Source organism: Gymnoscopelus braueri (genome assembly GCF_963280865.1).
Source record: "Gymnoscopelus braueri genome assembly, chromosome: 11".
NCBI classification, from domain to species: Eukaryota; Metazoa; Chordata; class Actinopteri; order Myctophiformes; family Myctophidae; genus Gymnoscopelus; species Gymnoscopelus braueri.
In genome coordinates this window covers 35,487,560-35,509,187 of record NC_137613.1, presented here as the reverse complement: position 1 = coordinate 35,509,187, position 21,628 = coordinate 35,487,560, and the positions used below count along the sequence as shown (strand labels likewise).

The 21,628-nt window shown below is 42.0% G+C and overlaps 1 protein-coding gene across 1 annotated transcript; it reads right to left on the bottom strand.

Annotated features, from left to right (window-relative positions):
• Nucleotides 1–58: 58 nt before the first annotated feature.
• On the bottom strand, nucleotides 59–15,402 carry LOC308094598 (gasdermin-E-like). Its single transcript, XM_080441353.1, has 10 exons — nucleotides 15,146–15,402; nucleotides 8,038–8,263; nucleotides 5,542–5,710; nucleotides 5,149–5,302; nucleotides 4,500–4,641; nucleotides 3,790–3,858; nucleotides 3,311–3,417; nucleotides 2,471–2,663; nucleotides 2,179–2,249; nucleotides 59–2,067 (listed from the first exon to the last, which is right to left on the bottom strand). Exons 2-10 carry the CDS (start codon nucleotides 8,243–8,245, stop codon nucleotides 1,819–1,821), a joined length of 1,362 nt encoding a protein of 453 aa, XP_080297479.1. The 5' UTR covers nucleotides 8,246–8,263; nucleotides 15,146–15,402; the 3' UTR covers nucleotides 59–1,818.
• Between the last annotated feature and the right edge of the window lie 6,226 nt (nucleotides 15,403–21,628).

The window sequence follows — 21,628 nt, the reverse complement described above, 5'->3', positions numbered from 1 at the left end:
GTTAGTGTTCTCAATAAATAGAAGAATGTGAAAATATACTTGGACAATACAAAAAATAAACAACTAGTATTTGGCACATTTATTATAACAGGTATAGGTATATAACAGTTAATTAAACATATAGATAGCACATGTGTCAACAAACTTTCCAATAATTCAATCTATTCTACAATATTGTATTTGTAGAATGGAATATGGCTATGATATTGGGTATTCTGTGTCACATCAACATGCAAGTTGAATACCGTCTCTGAACCAAATGGTGACGAGACGTTACAAACATAACCAGAACAAACTGTACTGCAATATTATGTGTGAAACAACTAGGTGGATTTGAGTATTGCCGAGTGTATAACAGTCTTGTGTCCATTGTTTTTGAGTTGTTGAGTCCCTATAGCTGGTTGTCAGTGCACCGTGCTCTACAGAAGCTCCATTTTAAATGTGTTCTTTAAAATCATGTCTATTGATCTTCTAACCAATTGTTCAATACAGATGTCATGTCACAGACTTTACTTGTCTTGTCTAGGTCTTGTATTTCAAGATGTTATGTTCATTGTTCTAGTTTTCATGGTTCTATGTTCATGTCTTCCCCAGCTGTGTATATTAGCCCTGTTCCCCAACCAGGCTTGTGGGGCTATTGTTTAGTGTTGCATCATGTCAATTTGTTTGTGATGTCTGTTCTTTTAACGGTACCTGTATTAAAACACCCAACCATGGGTTTTGAACATTACCTGCCTGGCTCAACACTCCAGTATGTGACAATTCATTTTACAACCTGTTGGGGGAAACCTGATCTGTTGCTTATTCCCTTTAACGCAGTTCACCTAAAGGGTGGCATAGTCTAGCATTGTGTGTTACAATTACATTCGAGAAATAGATTTAATCTAAGATCTATGTAATACAATTTATCAGATTACCCTATACATCATGTTTTCTTGCAAAAATACAAAAGCTTAAGATAATAATTCATATGAAAATAAAATGATGGTAGGCCCATGTACTGCAATGTTCTCTCAACTATTTCACATGTTACACTGTCACCGTTTTTCTCTCCTCCACCAGGCTACCAGGTCCATGGTTATATCTGTATATCTCTGTGCACCCAGTGTCCAGTGGTGTAAAGTAACTAAGTACATTTACTCAAGTACTGTACTTAAGTACAATTTTTAGGTACTTTTACTTTACTGGAGTATTTCCAATTGACTATACTTTTACTTCTACTCCACTGTCTACATCTCAGAGGCAAATATTGTACTTTTACTCCACTACAATTATTTGAAAACTTTAGTCACTAGTTACTTTGCAAATATAAAGTATTACATTATGAAACATACATCAACCACTTTAGCCCTATTTTTACCTAGGCTATTTGAAAATAGCCGATCTACAAGCTCACAACGTCGCATCGCGAAAAATCCTCAAACGAGCTGTTGCATCCCAGCTAAAAGCTCACCTGGACTCCAAGAATAAATTGGCAAATAATTTCAATCCGGCTTCCGGATCGAAATGAAACTGCTCTCATAAAGGTCACCAACGACATTCTGCTGTCTGCCGATTCCGGTTTCCTCTCCATTCTCATCCTCATCGACCTCAGTGCCATAAACCACTACATCCTCATCACCCGCCTTCGGTCTTCCCTTGGTTTAACCTGCACTGCCCTTTTCTGGATAACATCATACCTCTCCGACCGACTACAATTCATCTCTGCCAATAACTGCAACTCCTCTGCATGCATGTGAGGTGTGCACACATGCGTGTGCCGTGTGAACATGCGTGTGAATGCACACGCACGCATGCACACACACAGGCAAAACTTCTTTAGTTTTGCTGATCACACAGATAAGACAGGCCTTGCACTGTCACACACAGGACCAGTGGCATCACTCCTGCATCACTTTCTCTCTCTGCTAACAGCCCTCCATCCTCTTTCTTGAGGTTCACATTGGATGTGATGAGCAGCTGTTGCACCCAATCGAAAGCTTTGTCATCCTGTAGGGGGAGGGGCAGGGACTCCAGGGGAAGAGGAGAGCAGCTTTTCTGCTGATCCTTTAGATCTAGCATGATCAACTGTATAGGAAGGATATGACAGACCAAGAAAAAAGGCAGACAAAGAGATCAGTCAGTATCTTCCACAAAAGTAGATACGGAGGAGAGACAAACAGACCATGTTAGACTGACCAAGGCATTGAAGGCCTCCAGAACATCAGGACCGCTCTCACTCAGGAGGATCAGTGCTTCATCAGGTAACTCTACAAAAATACACAATACAGAACTTAGATTACATTATGCAGAAGTTTAAAAAACATATAGACACAGAATGATGTGCATCAAAGCAGCTGAAGTCAGCTGCTTTCAACAGGGCCCTATACGCTCATAGAGTAAGAACTGTGTGAGTTCTCAAACAATCTCCTCTCCTACTAAAAGGTTTGTGTGAGTCTTATCTTCCTGTCTATGAGGTTTTGCATCGTACCTTCCATGGCGCTGACCAGTAGATGAACAGCAGTCAGAGGTCCACCTGAAGTGCCATCACTGTGACTGTCTGGGTCAGATCTGATCAGGTAGGGTCTGAGCAGGTCCAAAATGGCACTTGCAGAGTCGTCGTGATAGACTGACACATTTTGTTCAGTCTCCACTGTTGCATCACCTGTGCACCACTCCTCCAACTGAAAGAAAGACAAAGAGATAGACAGATTAACAGAGAGACAGTCACAACAACAGGTGGATTAATCTCTCAAGAACAGATTCAGAGCTGCGCTACTGCATCTGTCGGGAGGGCCGTTCAGAACGTGTGAACATTGGCCTACAAGTGGGCGTGCCTTCAGATCAGGAAGCATGCCGCGCTTTACCCAAACAAATTTAGTGGGCGGGATTTACATCTGTGCGTTCGCTTCCCACTCGAAACAAACCCAAACTCATTTAACAATAGCGTCCTCGGAGCCGACAAAACCACGGAAAGTTAGTAACATTTCAACTTGTTCTTCCATCATAGAAACAAGTGGGCTTGTAACCAAAACGATCCATGTTCCGTGGGAGAAATGGTGTTAGTGTTCCGTGGAGAAATGTCGTTAGTGGGAATGAAAACATAGTCGCACCACCGGAGGAGGAGGGCTGAGGGCCAACCAAACGGGTGTATTTCCTGTGGCCACGCTCTATTTACGCGCTACCCCCAGAGTCAAATGCAAAGGTAAAACACTGCAGAGGGCGCTGTTTTTCCCTTTTCTTTGATGATGGGTTCCCAGATTGCAGGTGGATTGACAGATGTGGAGGGTAATATAGAGAGCTTTCATAAAAGTGTCGCTGTGTCACTCACAGTGTTCTCTACATCCGAGAGAGCATCTCTGTCCTTCATCACTTCACAGAACCTCTGGAACAGAGCAGAACGAGTCGACAGGGGAAGCTCTTGTAACTCTGTTGTATCTACAGAGTGAGATTAAAAGATGACATCATGCATTTAACTTTTACATCATCCGATATCCTCTGCAGCAAAGGAAATAAAAGGTCAAAATGTCATTTCAAATGATAGAGATACCTAAAATTAAAATGTTGCAGTTCATTCCTAAAGGGAAGTATTTAAACTACAAAATAATTGAATGACTACAGTAGTGTCTCTTCTGAAAATGAAAATCTGGATTAATTTGACCATAAGATGACTGCCAACAGTGAGTAAGTGAGTGGGTGAGTGGGTGAGTGAGTGAGTGAGTGAGTGAGTGAGTGAGTGAGTGAGTGAGTGAGTGAGTGAGTGAGTGAGTGAGTGAGTGAGTGAGTGAGTGAGAGAGATGAGTCACATACCAAGCACCAGTCCTTCCTCCTCAAAGTGAAAGGCATCTGACTCAATGCCTCCATCAGCACTATACCAATCTGGGAACCCATTCGGCAAAAAAAAAGAATTAACAAAAAAAGAGAGATCAGTATCATACAGGCATATAGCTCTGAGAAAAATACACGCACACCCACATAAACACACATGCGCACAGCAACATACAAACACACAACAGGCACACAGAAGCATGGACACACATACAGAGACATTCACAGTCACACATGCACAGACACATTATCTTACACATGTCTGCAATTGGCTGAGAGATAACCAGTATAACACTTTGTGAAATGCCACCAACAGCAGTGATGGCCATCAGTGCCATCTGATAGAGGGACCCCCTGCATTTGGGGCCCTCTGGGGTCCCCTGCACTTGAGATGTCAGAATAGTTGCACTTGTTGGTCACATTGTGACCTATTGACAAATGAAACATATTCCACATACAGTATATACAGTACCAGGCCTAAATAAGTGATTCTGACTCTGACATACTCTGACATGCACACAGGCACGCAAACACACACACACACACACACACACACACACACACACACACACACGCACACACACACACACACACACACACACACACACACACACACACACACACACACACACACACACACACACACACACACACACACACACACACACACACACACACACAAACACACTAACCAAAGCCACCATTTTGCTGGATTTTTAGTTCCTCAAGGCTGTAGGCGATTACAGTGCCAGGAGGGATGTCCATGGAATCATTTCTGTTCATCTGAACAATGCCGTCAACACAGTCCCCTTCCTTGAACACCTGAGGACAGACCTGCACGGTCACAAACACACACACACACACACACACACACACACACACACACACACACACACACACACACACACACACACACACACACACACACACACACACACACACACACACACACACACACACACACACAGACAACATTTGAGCACAACCAAAATGACCACCATCGTGAACTTAAATGAACATACACATGCACACATACCGTATCCAACATCCACTACAGTCACGCTTTATTCTTTATTAGGATCCCCATTAGCTTCCACAAAGCATGGTTGCTATAGTCTTCCTGGGGTCCACTCAAAAGTAATACAATAAAAACAGACAATATTTAAAATTGTACTATACAGTATAACTAAAACAAAAAAGGCAAAACAGACAAAATATAGTTATCAGTAAAATAAGGGAAGTCGCTCTGCATATACAACAGAGACAGCAATAACCAATAAAATCAATTTATGTTTAAGTAACTTTTTTTTAAATAAATCTACTTGTGTGTCTAACGCTCACCGGCACACTGCTTGGACGGAATTCCATATTCCCTTTACAGCTGCGCTTTTCAGTGAGTTTACAGGTACTGGTGGTGATAATTCTCTCTGTCAGCAAGGCCAGAACATCTCCCTTCTTCAGCCGCCTCACCTGCAAATGTGTCATGTCCACCTTCCTGGCACAGAGAAGATGACGGGATGTGAGACAAGGTTGTATTTGTCAGAATATGTCAGAATGTATGTTAGCATTAATGTGTGTGTGTGTGTGTGTGTGTGTGTGTGTGTGTGTGTGTGTGTGTGTGTGTGTGTGTGTGTGCGCACGCACGCACGCACACACGCACACACGCACACACACAAGCACACAAGCACACACACAGAATATCACAACAAAAATTATTCAAATTGTTTAACCAACCTGTCACTGGAGTCACAATGCAGCTTCTTTATATCCACTTTCTCTTTCTTGAGCTGGCCGAGATTGTAAGTGGTCTGCTTTTTCATGTTGGCACCGACTATAATTGCGCCCATCCTTCCTTTCGTGACAACATCCCCCTCGTAGTAACCAAAGTCTGTCTCAGAGATAGCTGATAGGATAATGGATGTTAGCAAATACCAAGTGTGTGCAGTGGTGTTAAAAGTACTCACATTTATTACTTAAGTAAAAGTATCAATACTGCAATATAATAATAGAAATACTCTGTTACAAGTAAAAGTCCGGAATTCAAAATGTACATGAGTAAGTAAAAAAGTATTGGCATCAAAATGTACTTAAAGTACCAAAAGTAAAAGTACTCAGAATATCCCATTTCAAGTTTTCAAATGTATAAAAATCTTTTGAAAATAGCAGATCTACAAGCTCACAATGTGTTGTGATGCGACGCATTGTGAGCTTGTAGATGGGCTATTTTCAAATGGCCGAAATGTATATAGGGCTGAAGTGGTTCATGCATGTTTAGTAATAATAATCAAAATCTACAAAGAAACTAAAGCTGTCAAATAATTGTAGTGGTAGATGTAATGGAGTAGAAGTAAAAGTATTGAAAATGGGAAATACTCCAGTAAAGTAAAAAATCCTCAAAAGTGTACTTAAGTACAGTACTTGAGTACATGTACTTAGTTACTTTACACCACTGAGTGTGTGCAATGCATGGTTGCTTGTGTCTGATTGTGTGACGACATAGACCCCAAATGAGACCACAAAGGATGGTCACAATTTTTATAAAAAGTATCAACTCTCACATCGTCACCTTGCTAAACTAATGGCCTAAGTCATTTCTTTAAGTTTTTCAGATTTTTTTTTAAACTGATCCAAAACAAAACTATATGACATTTCTTAATCATTTCACCCAAAACCTTTATAACAAATTATGACTATTAAAATGAAAATAACACTGTCTGTCATTTATGTAACATGAGAGATTTAAATAGGTTTAAATAGGATTAAATCTGATTTAGGCCACTTTTTTGGCAAATTTCTTTATTGCCCAAAAAAATTGCCTATAATGGCCTAAGTCACACTAGGGAGTTAGGCCATTACACTAAAAGGGGAGGGAACAGCATGATCCTTTTCAATTAGGAGATATGCAATTTTACCAGAGGTGGCCAGTGTCATGAGGAGCTGACTTAGGCAAAAATGTCATTTTCCTCAAAAAATTACTTACTGTAGGCCATTAGTTTAGCAAGGTGATGACATCTTACATGGAGTTGGTACAATGTATGTTCAGGAGGAAGACTACGCCTTCAAACAATTAGATTGTTACTGACCTTGCCCCTCACTCTACTCCCATGATCTATTTCCATTCCTAGCTCACTCTCTAGGTTACAAGCTTGATCGATCACCATGGTAACCGAGTCAACTCCTCCCTCGACTTATCCGCCATGGTAACCGATCATAGCTCCACCTTTGCCACTCACAGTGGCACCGATGCCATGGTAACTAATCGCTCTCCACCCTGAACTCCACCCCTTCTACCAATAAGTGAGGGAATTTAAACCTGCCAGGTCCGCCTGCCATTGGTGCATTGTTCTTCGCACCCCTCCCTCCCTACCCTTTCTTCTGTACTCTCCGATCTGTCCTAGTCTTCAGGTTCCAGACGGGGTCTCGAGTGATGGTGCGTCCACAGATTACTGCCAAGCCTATCTCCTCAGACCCTAAGCCAAATACTCAGGTCTCCACCCCCCTGGAGCCACATGGTTATGCCTCCCCCCTCAGGGCTTCGCGCGCCCTTCCTCCCCCCATCAGGGCTACACCCTTCCTCCCCCACCAGGGCTTCGCCCTTCCCTCCCCCAGGGCCGCGCCCTCACTGGGCCCCGTCCTTCATCCCTCCCCAGGGCTACGACGCCTTTCGTCCCACGCACTCATTTGCGCCCCCTTATCCAGGCTTCGCATGCCCCTTCATCCCCACCTCCCCTTCCTCTGTTCTTACTCCCTTCAGCTCACCTCACACTAGTCATCCTCTCACCATCCTCACACCTTACATCCTTCACTTACCCTCACTAGATAATTCGTACCCCTTGTCTTCACTACCTCATCCTCACCCCCTTCATCATCACCTCCCTGTCTACACATCATCGCCCCCTTCATCTCCACTCCCACATCCCCACCCCTAAAGCCTCCCTTCCTCCCTACCGTCCTTCCCTTACCTTCCTTCCTTCCCTCCATCATCTATTCCATGCATAACCAATTTATTTCCTGACAGGTCCATCTCCTTCTTTTCTAAATAAAGAACGTTAAACAATGTTTGGTTTGAAGGCGTGGTCTGTACTCGTGAAATAATCCTAATTTATTTATTATGAACATGAACATGTTCATGAACTATGAACATCAGCTAACATTAGTTTTCATAACACAGATCTATAGTAGCATTTTTAAGTGCCTTCACATTACAGTACATCTCCGTGTAGGACATACCTGGGCTTAGTGGTGATTTGCCCTTCAATAGGTCACTGAGGGTGAAGGCGGATGGCTGGTACTTAGGCCTCTGCCACCACTGTCGACCTTTCTTGACAACCAGCGCCATTGGAACCAGCTTGTCGGAGTCATTAAGATGGGAGACTTGGATGAGACTGCCGCCTCTGTCATTCCGGTGGACGAAGTGGGCAGTTGTCCTGGAAAACATTGTTGCAGCACGCGGGAGCTGTAGATGGAGGGCAGAGAATTAATTGACTAACTCAGCCATAAACATTAACGTTGAGGTAATTTGGTACATTGCTAGATAGAAACAGTTGTCACCACAGTGTGTAGAGGGGAAACTGATTTCTAGTCGCGATATTCTTCTTTTCAATTTGACCCATTTGCTGTTTCGATGAAAGAGTTAGTTTGAAGTGCACTCATAGTACTAGGAAACCCCTGTTTGTGTGTGTGTGTGTGTGTGTGTGTGTGTGTGTGTGTGTGTGTGTGTGTGTGTGTGTGTGTGTGTGTGTGTGTGTGTGTGTGTGTGTGTGTGTGTGTGTGAGTTTGTGAGTTTGTGTGTGTGCGAGTGTGCAGTCTGCGCGAGCGCACACACACACACACACACACACACACACACACACACACACACACACACACACACACACACACACACACACACACACACACACACACACACACACACACACACACACACACACACACACACACACACACACACACACACACACACTGTAGTGGAAAAATAATATACTGTCCATGCAGAAGGTGAATGCATATCTTTATGTTTATTAAAGAAGAAGATCAAGCAAGCAGACAGACAGCATCTCAGTCTAGGTAGGCTTCTGCCTGCACCTCCCCTGTGCCTGTGTCCTCTGTCAGTGCATCCTCCCAAAGATCCCTACATGTCTCTTACAGTCACTTTATATACAAACAGGACAACAGGACAACAGGACCAGGTTCAAAAGGGTTACAGGCCTTCAGGGCAAGGTGTTAACTCACACCCTAGCTTTGGGTTCAAACACAGAGCCTCACATAAGAGAAAAAGATAAATCAGACACACACACACAGTGTGTGTGTGTGTGTGTGTGTGTGTGTGTGTGTAGCTTACGCTCTCTGTTTTACAGTTTCAACGTTAGACTCTAGTCTAAACCTGTCTGAAGCAGCAGAACTTACAGTTAGATAGACAACAGCATCAATGTGTTGATATTCATGTCATTTCTAATACAATAACATATGCACACAATTAATGTCAAAATAAACTATAAATGTAGTTTTTGAAACACAGTGGCTCTTCTAACCGTGTCAGAGTAAATGTGTCATCCCTTCATAACTGGTACTGTTGACAAGGACACACTTACACCCCTCCCCCCCTATAAGTGCAACATGCAAAGGCTATTTATATATAAGGAAATAACAAATATTGACCGCAGATGTTTTCTGAGAACAAGGTCTCTCTGCCAGTAAGTTGTCTAGTCTCTACGTAGGTGTTGCTTTGTGCAAAGATGATGTGGTTTAATGTGTGAAAAAACACTGTTTCTGTTCTCTGCTGCAGACCTCTGTATGAACACTTACTGATGTCTGTAGGAAATAATGAGACCTTATATTACATTATATTATATCATATCATATCATATCATATCATATCATATCATATCATATCATATCATATCATATTATATTATATTATATTATATTATATATGAACCTAGCTTTATCCAGGCATTAGTGTAATCTGACCAGCATTAGCATACAGATAGATAGATAGATAGATAGATCATTTTATTTCTGTGTCCTGCACACAAAGCGCCCAACCCTCATGGGTTTATAAGACACCATTTTACGTTTATAACATGTTTTACAATGTATTCACGTAGTACATTCAATTACATCTCAGAATTATACCTCAGAATTATACAGACTGTTGTCTTCTCTCCCAAGCTTGACAAATAAAATCTGCCACAACAAAAGCTCCTTTAACAAAACATAACTCCAATTTGTCATAATCATCCAACTCAAGGAAATGTTCACAAATAGAAGACATCTTATTCACAAATACCTCTCTTATATCATCATACTTTGAGCAATAAAACAAAAAGTGTACCTCATTTTCAATTTCCCCAAGTTCACAAACAGACAATATCTCTCTTCCTCTGGAGTGGCATTAAACCTGCCAGTCTCCAGAGCTAATGGTAGTGTTCCTGACCGTATTTGTGCACATAGAGATCGTTGCCTTTTGCTTAAATTATACTTTACATACGGTTCTACAATGTACCTGTCTTTTATGAGACAATAGGTTCGTAACTTGGGCTTATACCATTTATCATTACACCATTGCTCTTTATATCTGGAAAACATTGAACGTCACATATTAACTTATTTTGAAAAATAAAAAACAAATCATTTGAATAAAATAAAGATCTCAATTCTTTTGTCCAACAGTGACCAAATCTAAAATCCCAGTTAAAAATCTTTTTTGTCAGTCTCTGGTCAGACATCTTCACAAGCCTATTCCATAGCCGAACCATTTCACATTTGTGTCTGATGCTTGGAGGTTCCCATCCCATATCCCCGTTAATTGCCAACACTACACAGGGAGCGGACAGCACTGAGGTAGATGGAGATGCAACATTAAGATACAGCATATGCTGAGGCTCTATGTGTGTTTATCAGTGAGAGGGAGAGACAGACAGACAGAGACAGGCAGACAGACAGGCAGACAGACAGACAGACACTACCACAAACTAGTTCTTACACAGAGTATGCTGTACTCCTTCTTACTGCTGAATAATAATAATAATAATAATAATAATAATAATAATAATAATAATTGCCTTATTTACAGTTGAAAGGCTTTTATTTTGGAAGGTGTTTTGCATGACCTGCTTCTATATGAAGTAATAAAGTGTTACAGCAGAAAGTGTATTGTGCAATAACAGCATGTTTACACAATACAGTAGAGTTTAGTTTAGTTTTTTTATAATAAAGGATATATAAAGTGTATTACTATTGTTGTTGAGGTATTGTGTTTGGAATTGGAAGGATAAAACATAAATTCTGGAGTCAAAGTAAGTTTTATTAATGACATTTACAATCATTTAACCAAACCAGTAGTGTGTCTGAAAAGACTGATATCGTTTAGTTTAGTTTCGCCTAAAGTAACCATTGTGAGGTGTTTTATTTCAGTGTAAATTAAAGCCCTTGCTGATGCGTGAGCCGAGTTTGAAGTGGGTCGGTCCCATACATGCACATGACCATACATGGGCATACGCTGTAAATAGTTTTTGAAACACAGTGGTTTTTGTGTCAGAGTAAACATGTCCTTCATAACTGTCACTGTTGGCAAGGACACACACATACACCCCCCCCCCCCTAAATGTTAAATGAAACTAACTGTTGACCACAGATGTTCATCTGTTTTCTGAGAACAAGGTCTGCGGCCAATCAGCTCCCAGGTGTTGCATTGTGGGTTTAATGTGTGAAAGAACACAGTTTGTGTCTCTGCTGCAGGCCTCACCATGTTAACTGTTTGATGTCTGGAAGTACATACAGAGAGATCAAATAACACATGGCTGTGTGTTCTGCTCCTTTAAAAGTGTTCTAGTGTTACACCTCATCCTGACTGACAACCAGACAGTGACCTGTCAATGAAATGTAGGACAAACAGTCCTGACATGGTGTTGAACTATACTGAAAGAGGCTCTAACTGCCCTATTCTCTGGCAGTTTTCCCAGCCGCAACGCTACCCTAAATTATGTTAAATACTGATAATGGAGCTGCCCTGCCCCAATAGGTTATTCTAGCACCTGCTCTACCCATCACCCATTATGCCGACACCGTTATTTGCGCGTGGAGGCATGCCCGTGGGCGCGTTGTTGCTTTATCCCCCACATTGACATTCTCAACCCACACATGGGTACGGCTTGGGGTGGGGGGATAGCGGTTTCTAAAAGCACCCGCCGGTTTCTAAAAGCACCCGCCAAGTGCACACAGACACTGCAATGGCTTTGTGCGTTGGACCATGAGCCACGTGTTGCCAGCCTTGGCGAGAAATAAGCAACCGCAGGTCTATGAAAACAAAAAGAAGCAACTATAAGGCCACATGAGCACTTCAAACTACTAACTAGAGCTTTCATATCCCCTAAATATTTCAGCCCGGCTCGACTAATAATTGACAAATTAGGCCCAGCCCAGCCCGTCAGTCATTTTTCTAAAGAAGCCTTATTTCTCATTAAATCTTGGTAATTCGTTAAGAACAGGAGTCATTCTACCCTATTCCAACAGTCTATATTTTATTTAAAAAACAGCTTGGAGCAAATAGGGCTATATAAATATATACACTGCCCCATAACCATTTTAAAAATGATTATGGTTATTCTATGAAATATATGTTTCATAGAATAACCGTAATCATTTTTGCGATGGAGAAATCACATCCAATGTTACCTTCTACTGCCCGCTGCCTGTGCTCTCATTTGAAGAAATAATCCAACATTTACTTTGAGGTGAAAAAGACATGAAGAAAGCTCAATAGTCTGAAGATCCATTCTATATGTCATGTTATGGTTTAAACTTTAAAGGGGGCTCTCTGCTGCTGCCGTCATGACAAGACAGCTGATTGATTTGACCTACTTTTGCGTTGCGCTGCAACTACCCCCCCCCCCCCCCCCCCCCCCCCCCCGTTGACAAAACCGACCCCCGTTGACAAAACGGTGGGCCGGTTCGGATAATCCCAGAGCTGAATTTTGGTCCCAGCACGCCCCTGCACACACACACACACACACACACACACACACACACACACACACACACACACACACACACACACACACACACACACACAAGGTAGGTTACAATGCTCCTGGGTTTTTACTGAAACCCTTTATGCTTGTGTGAACCTGTCCATGTTGGCATGTGGAATGTAGGAAGGGAGTAAGAGAGATGGAGAGAGAGCAAAATGAAACTCAGACTTACACTTAACATTTCTAACATTTCTGGTGTGTCGTGGGGACTTGCCAATGGAAATCCATCATAATAAAACTTTCTTGGTCAGTGGGTCACCACTTCCCTGTTACTGCTGCAAACGTCTACAATGTAGACTCTACATCATGTCAGCTTAGCCAACTGAATTCATGTCAGTAACACAACATTATATAACTGTGTATGGTCTTGTATTAAATAATATGTACTACTACAGTAGCTATATACTTCTAAGATTTAGCAGGATAAATTAGTATGCATGTTCAAAGATTCGGGTTGGGGTTAGGGTGAGTTTTTAGGCATTTAGGGGTTAGGTTTAGGGCAAGGATTTAGACCTAAGGTTATAGGGTTGTTGTTAGGATGGGCCAGCAGTAGCTCTGGTCCATAGCGTTAAAAGGAGTTCTCCTTAATGCTATGGTAGGCTACTTTAGATCCGTTGCCTGAACACACCACACCACAATGTTTTAGTTACTCCCCTGCGCCCTCTAGGCCTACAGATCTTGTCAATAGAAAAATTCCATTGACCGGAATAATTGAGAATATTGAATATTCTCAATTTAACATCTGGTGGATTATTTTACATTTAGGTCAAAATTAGCCCTAGAATGTCTGTGATCTTACATACATTTTGAATACATGAAATGTATGTAAGATCACAGACATTCTAGGGCTAGGTCAACATGTGTATTTTAGACGTGAGGTGGGGGGCTCAGAGTGTTCCCACTAAAGAAAGTAGGCTTCAACTCCATAAAACCAAACTCCATTTTACTCAAGACGAGAGGCTGCGCAGCCTGCAGGTGTGCGCGCAACGGATGGATCATGTATTGGGGAAAAACAGGATACAACAAAACATACAGTCATATGCTTATAGGGGTTCACAAACTTTTTTAGCCCATGATGCGCACACCCTACATCCCGACCTTGTATTGAACTGTACTTTCGTGTGCAAACTTCTAATAAAGTTTTAAAATAATCAATCAATCACGTAGATGACGCTCCCCCAAAGCCCGACACTTTAAAAAAAGACAACCTGCTCTATTTACATAGCCGTAGGTATTTTCACATTAACTTTACAGGCCTATTAAGCTCTCACATTCAAAAAAGGGGGAGAATAATAATATAAAGTGAACATTACTGTGCTCACATTAGCGAGTCCACAATTAAGCAAGATCGGAAAAATCTTAACTGACGGGTTGAAAGTGTTTAAATCGCATAAAATGTCATCCTGTGGCCATGTTTATGATGTTTTCCCAATGCAATCTTACGGGAGCAGTACTGCGCATGCGGACGGGGGTTGACTGGCCACAGGATGACATTTTAAGCGATTTAAACGCTTATTTCAACCCGTCAGTTAGATTTTTCTTTGCCGCTAGAAGTTAAAACATCTGAGAGCAGTGCAGAAAACCTTACATTTTTGGATACGATGTGCGGAAAAGGGTAAGAATCATGCATAGTGGACAATATTCGAAAATGTCCTGCTCAAACAGCAGCGAGCTGCGTGGGACTAGCTCCATAAAGAACCTCTCACTCCGCTATACAGCTCCGAGATGAGGTTCTATGTCGTTCTCATCCAGAATCGGGTGAACGTCCGCCAAGGCTCCGCTGTTTACCCTTTTGTATACATCGTATCCCAAAACTAATGGTAGATTCCAAACCACACGGATGTTTAAGGTTTGGTTCAACCCGGAAAACCCCCCTACGTCCGCTGCCAGTACTGCTCCCGGTTTGGCTACAATGGGAAACATGGCCACAGGCTGACTAAATAAGCGATTTAAACGGGTAGTTTCGCTCCGGACCTAAAATATTATGCTCCGAACCAAACCTTAAACATCCGTGTGGTTTGGAATCTACCATTAGTTTTGGGATACGATGTATACAAAAGGGTAAACAGCGGAGCCTTGGCGGACGTTCACCCGATTCTGGATGAGAACGACATAGAACCTCATCTCGGAGCTGTATAGCGGAGTGAGAGGTTCTTTATGGAGCTACGTGGGACCCCATCTCGGAGCGGAGGGAGAGGTTCCGATCGGAGCTACTTTATTGGATGAATATTCTTTTTAACCTATTTTCTACAATTATGAATTACAAAGACACAAATTAATAAGAATAAACACGAGCAAAAACTTACCCTGATTCAGTCAATCGGCAACTCAAATAACGTCTGTCTGTTGATGACAATTCTCACAACACTTAAACAACTCACAACTGTTAACGAGTGCAAAAACAGTGACACTTCAAATAAAACAAAACAAGTCTGTTAAACCGTTTCAGATATATCGATAGGAGGAGAAGCTGAAGAGTGGGAGTCTGACTGTCGACTGTTCTGTTCCTCTGGCTGAAGAGTTTCTTATTCTGTTGTTATTGGTGTGTGTGTGTGTGTGTGTGTGTGTGTGTGTGTGTGTGTGTGTGTGTGTGTGTGTGTGTGTGTGTGTGTGTGTGTGTGTGTGTGTGTGTGTGTGTGTGTGAGTTCTGAAATTCTGAGCGATAGAGAAACATGAGTGTACTTGCCTCCAATCCAATTCCTATAGCCAAAACTTCCCAAGGGAGCCGTGTGTGGAATGTGGTTTTCCGCACACTTTGGTTTCAGTAGCCTACTTTACTTATCAGTATCACAATGAAAACACATTTTCAAGGTTTTAAAGATTTTGTATTTATTTTATTAATTCTAATAATACTTTGTGTTTTGGCAATTATTTAGGGGCCCACCAGGGGGCCAAGACCCATGGGAATCCCTGTTCTAAACTATCAGAAGAGATGTTCTTTTCCTCTTCTTTTCCTCTAGATTCACTCATAGATATACTATTATTGTCCAAGAGACCAAACAATACATGTTTCTACAAAGTCTTCATCAACAGTAACAACACAAACCACAGGGTTTTCCCAGAAATTTTTCACAAAAGGGCAGTACCAAAATAAATGAACAGTCTGGGCAACTGGCAAAAGGTACAATTCATCATGAGTCATACATTTTGTCAAAATCTTTGATATGTTTTCTCTAAAAATGACACTTCACTAAAGCTTACAATGTAATCTGATGAGTTTGATGGTGCAGAGAGAGAGCTCTGCTGCCACCTAGTGACACACACTTCAGACCGGACATGGGGTCAGTGCTCTGCTGCTCCATTTGTTGTGTCAGTCCCTCCATTTCACTATCATAGAATTATAGGCTTCAATCTCCATTCAGGCCCTGCATGGAGATTGAAACCTCCTTGATTCTGCAGGAGTCTCCTTTATTTCAACCACATCTCCTTAAGGACTCCTTGATTGGTAGCAAACTCCCCAAATTCACCAGAATACAGGAAATTACATACTCTGTTAAAAAGGTTTCTGGGGTTAGTACCCCCATAACCCCGGTCCTCGCTTGGGGGGTGTGGTCAGTGTATGCAAACATACAGAGATATTCACTTTTAAGTAATAGTGGTAAGGATTATTAAAGATGGGTATTTTATTGCTTCAGTCATCAAATCAATTTCTGTAGGCCTACTTTTAGCTTTTTAATGGATGACATTTCAAAATGTATCATTTTTCAATGCTAGTAAAGCAAGCCTGCTAAAAGTATCAAACTCCCCAAATTCACCAGAATACAGGAAATTGCATCTACTCTGTTAAAAGGTTTCTGGGGGAGAGCCCCCAGACCACTAATAATAATAATAAACTCCTTGATTATCACTGTCGGATGTTGGCAGGCCTGAAATTCAGGGTCATTCTGTCAGGGGTGTAAGATATTTAGGAAATAATTGTATTATTTTTCATAATTTGCTGCAACAACAGCAGCAGCAGTGCCTGAAGCCTACATTGTTCCAGCATGTCAAGGAATGAGACAATTTGCTGCAACAACAGCAGAAGTGCCAGAAGCCTACATTGTTCCAGCATGTCAAGGAATGTAACATAAAACAGTCACATTATTTGCTGAAAGAAAGTATTATAATATTTACCTTGAAGCCTACAAACTGTAGCCGTGGTAACTAATTCCCTATCTAATTCCTTACTAATTCTTGATCCATGTAGCATTGTGGGTCAGGAGCCAATAGGATGGCAGGATACAGGCATAGAGTAGAATAACAGGAACAGACAATTCTACAAATGACTGTCTCAGGGCAGGGCTGGTATGCACACGAAGTCTAACAGGAAGCAATGAATAAAGTTGAAGCAGGGGCATCCGGGTGGTGCAGGGGTAAAGTTCCTGCCCACCACCACGGAGACTGCATGGCGTTCAAATCCTCCACAGTGAATCCGGCTTGTGCATTCCAATAAACACAATTGGCCGTGTTCATACACGGCCAATTGTAGGTTCCCATACTGTAGGTGGGAAGCATCAGCGGCTCCTACAGCCCTACAGCAGGGAGCGGAACTGGGAAGAATCGCGTGTTCCTCTACATACATTATGCCCTCCCGGTGAAACTCGTACAGTTGAAAAGAAGCAGCGGGCGACGGTTGTCTACAACCTCCCCAAGACCAAACTCTTTTGAAAAAAGATATTGAAAAACTAAACAAAACAAAAAACAGGTGAAGCAGATAACACTGACAAGGATACAGGACAAGGAGACATAGAGGTAGGGAGACAGGAGATACAGAAGTGAAGAAAACTACAGTATTGAGCATCACAGTTTTAATTTGCATGTATAATATGCAGATGGAACCCGTCCCAAGCCTTTTCATATAGCTATAAATTATGGTGCCAAAAAAACTAAATCGACTCATTGCCGACCGTGACCTTTGACCACCGAATTGCACAATTTGTCAGATATTGAGTTAGTGATGTCTTGTGATTTGGTGATGACGCAGTCAATTGAGTCATTTTGGTCACAATGACATGCATACATACCTGTATACAGACAGCCCACAATAGTACCAGTTGCTTGGTTCAGCTAATAACTCAGTTTTGACCCAAACAAATGTGATGGAGCCCTACCTACAACAATTGTGATTTTTCACTCTACTGTTACCTTCTTGTCTAGTTTGTTGTTTTCCGTCCCTTTCTGTTAACCCTCTTAAAAAATCCTATTTTTATCTATTTTAAGTTTACTTTGTTTCCTCTGAGTCAGTCTATACAGTACTTATACTTCTCAGAACTTGTACTTATTCTACTTAATTCAAATCTCTTCCACAGTTGGTTGTTTGTGGGAGCTTTTGTGAGATCATGATGCCATTCATTCATGTGACACCTCTCTCTCTCTCTCTCTCTCTCTCTCTCTCTCTCTCTCTCTCTCTCTCTCTCTCTCTCTCTCTCTCTCTCTCTCTCTCTCTCTCTCTCTCTCTCTCTCTCTCTCTCTCTCTCTCTCTCCCCTTCTGTTTTGCAGATTGTTGGAGGAGGGTAAGGTGGAGGGGGCTGAGGAACAGAAACAGAGAATAGAGGCCCTCTATTCTCTGTTTCTGTTCGAGGGTATCAATAAACGGTTGTTTATTTATCTATCAGTGTGTGTGTGTGTGTGTGTGTGTGTGTGTGTGTGTGTGTGTGTGTGTGTGTGTGTGCGTGTGCGTGTGCGTGTGCGCGTGCGCGTGTGTGTGCGCGTGTGTGTGTGTAGAATGTGAGTGTATCTGTCTTTGAGTGAGAGATAAGACCTGGTGTGACATGGATGTGTGTGTTTGTTTCCATCGAATATGTTTGTCGCAGACACAGTCAGAGGTCAGCTGCCAGTTACAGTAGACTCACATGCTCTACCCAGCCAAATAAAATCAGGCTGTGCCCACATGACCTGGCTCCACAGCAGGGCTCCGAGCCAACTGGGCATCTCTTGTAATTTATCGTCCTGAGACAATATATTCCAATTTAGGGCTTCTTGTGATTATCTACATAATTATTTGAAGTGAAAAGTGATAATTTATCAAAAATATTTTTAATATGTAATAAAATATATTTTTTACATGCCAACTGGACGGCAGGATTATTTAAACCACTTTAACCATGGCGTTCCTATTTTGGGCATGTCATTACACTGTTACATTACATTGTTTTTAAGATTTAAGATTTTAAGAGTTAATGCAAGGGAACACCAGAGCCATGAATCCCAATGTGGAGCACCATAAACAGGCAGAGGTGACTCGGTTGAGTGGGTGTGACTGTGGAGGAAGAAATAGGAAGTTGTCAGCATGATCCCACCCGCATATGTGGTATAATTGGAAATTGCATCATGATTTACTATTTTTACTCTTATGAGTAAAAAGATACATTTAGATGCAAGAAAACAATGTCCACTACACAGGGCACAAATGATATTATGCCGGTTCTCAGAAGGATTATTTTATAACATTTATACAATTAGGTAAATAGCCTACATCTTTTGGAAATCAATTGAAATGAAACACAATTTATTGGTGATAAAGGTGCAGACACGGCATGACTGATACAGTATGAGTACAAAACAACAGACAGTAACTGAGTAGGTACATCCGTAGAGAATCCGTCTGCATGGGAATCGGATGGTTGCTGAGTTGACCCGTAGTTTATGTGTCTTACCCCTATCAGCTCCCCACGTGCACTCATCTGAGACATCTGAGAAGCCAAAGTAATTTACCCTCCCGCAAGGGAATACTCCCTTTCAATTAAAGGAAAACCACACATTTTCAACCTAAATCAGATTGTAGCTAAAATACTCTATGTCTCCTATGTATGTTGACCTGTGAAATGATGTCAAATGCGTCATTTGTTAACGACAAGTTAACATTAACCAACCAACAGCTGACCGGATGTGGCCAAGAGGTTTGGCCTGTCAACTAGTAATATACTATATATCCTATGAGCTATCCTATATTAAATTTGTCTTGTGGTACTTTCACGTTTCAATGTTAACAGACAAAGTCTTATGCAGACCTGATCAGCTCAGAGACGGGTGCGTAGGCAGGGATCAGACGTCAGAATACAATAAAATGACCCGCACACCGTCTTCACAATAAGGACAACTTTATTTAGGCAACGTTTCGGTCAACAGACCTTCTTCAGGCATCGTCAGACTTGAAACTGGATTTTCAGGCTGGAAAGCGGCCTGAACATACAGTATATCCCTACACTGGAAGAGAGAAGTATAATGCTTTGTCACATTTGTGTTCTTTCTGTTCACAGGAAGTGCAAAGATGACATGTGGATCAGCACCCACACACACACAACAGCAAACGGACACTGGCTTAAGCTAAATGGATTTCTCTGTGCTGTGGTGACCTTTTCTTTGGCTTCAAACCAAAGATGTTTAAGGTCAGCTTAAACCAACAAAGGAGGCTTTGCCCTGTGTCAGGGTGCCCCAGACCAAGATCATCTTCTCACTTCTTCTTTCCAGGACAGGGGGGGGGGGGAGCATGACTAAGACAGCCTAAACATAATAGGTGCTACAAGTGTTTAAAATTGCCCAAACACAGGGTAAGAATTGTAGACTAAATAAGTATGTAAGTAAGTAAGTGAACACCACTGCTCTGCGTCTCCCCGTCATGCCACCCCTGAAATACACCTGATTTTATAAGTTTACCAGTATGTTCTGCTTCACAATCTCCTCCTTTCTATTCAGTGCTCTTGCTCTCTACTTCTCTCCTTTCACTATATACCCCTCTCCTCTCTCCTGGAACCCACGGTGGGGCAGAAATGAGACAAGGCTTTTTGGAGGTATTTAGTCAGATATGCGGGTATTGAGGGCATTGAGGGCAAAGTCTCATTGACTATTTTGAAAACAATCCCATTTTTAGTTGTCTAACCCTGTCTTCTACCCTGATCCTAGGCTAGCAAAATGTGTGGGAAAAGGGTGGGTCATGGGCCCCAGGCCGATAAGTAGTCGAATCAGTTTGTTTTGGGAGGTTTGAAGCTAAGTCTTTAGCGACATCGAGATGTTGGAGTACCAGGAGGTACAAGCATAGTCAAAGAGAGGTTGAATGAGGGCTCCGGATAGAGTCCTGATAGCACTTTTGTTGACAAAAGAGGAAATTCGGCCCTGTGGTGTTGAGTGTCCAAGATAGCTTCATTCAACAGACCCGTTTAAAGTTCTACCTACACAAAAGGCATTTATATTACATTTTGTTTTGTTTGTAGAGAAAATATTGTATAGCATGAGGCCTTTCTCTTAAATGACACTGCCATAACCCTGGTCAGTCTCATATATCTCTGGAGTATCAGTCACCCACAGTTGCTATTCACATCACTTCAGCTACACAAGCCTGCATTACCTTACCTGCAGAGTGCATGCGGTGCATGCAGACTCTGTGTGTACTATGTACTGTTCCAACAGCATGCATTGCAAACAGGAAACAGGAAAAGTTGGCCACTATCTGTAGATCTGAGTCCACTCCCTGTCCACACTGCTACAATAGCTTATCTTCAAAACACATGACAACATGCAACGCACACACAAATGCGCGCGCACGCACGCACGAACGCGCGCACGCACACACACACACACACACACACACACACACACACACACACACACACACACACACACACACACACACACACACACACACACACACACACACACACACACACACACACACACACACACACACACACAGTGCTGAACGCATTCATTTCCCATTCATTCTAAATAATCTTTACTACATGCCTATAGCGCTAAATCCTGATGCCTAGTTCAAACTGTGATGGGCCTAATAGTTCTCTCTTCTTCCTCTCCTT

What these genes read in the sequence shown, in the direction of transcription:
- LOC308094598 (XM_080441353.1), bottom strand. Translation starts at nt 8,245, where the DNA reads ATGTTTTCCAGGACAACTGCCCACTTCGTCCACCGGAATGACAGAGGC. An exon ending in CCAGCAAAATGGTGGCTTTG is followed by an intron (nt 3,859 to 4,499) that starts GTTAGTGTGTTT and finishes ATGGGTTCCCAG; the next exon opens with ATTGGTATAGTGCTGATGGA. An exon ending in GGAGGAAGGACTGGTGCTTG is followed by an intron (nt 3,418 to 3,789) that starts GTATGTGACTCA and finishes CTCACTCTGTAG; the next exon opens with ATACAACAGAGTTACAAGAG.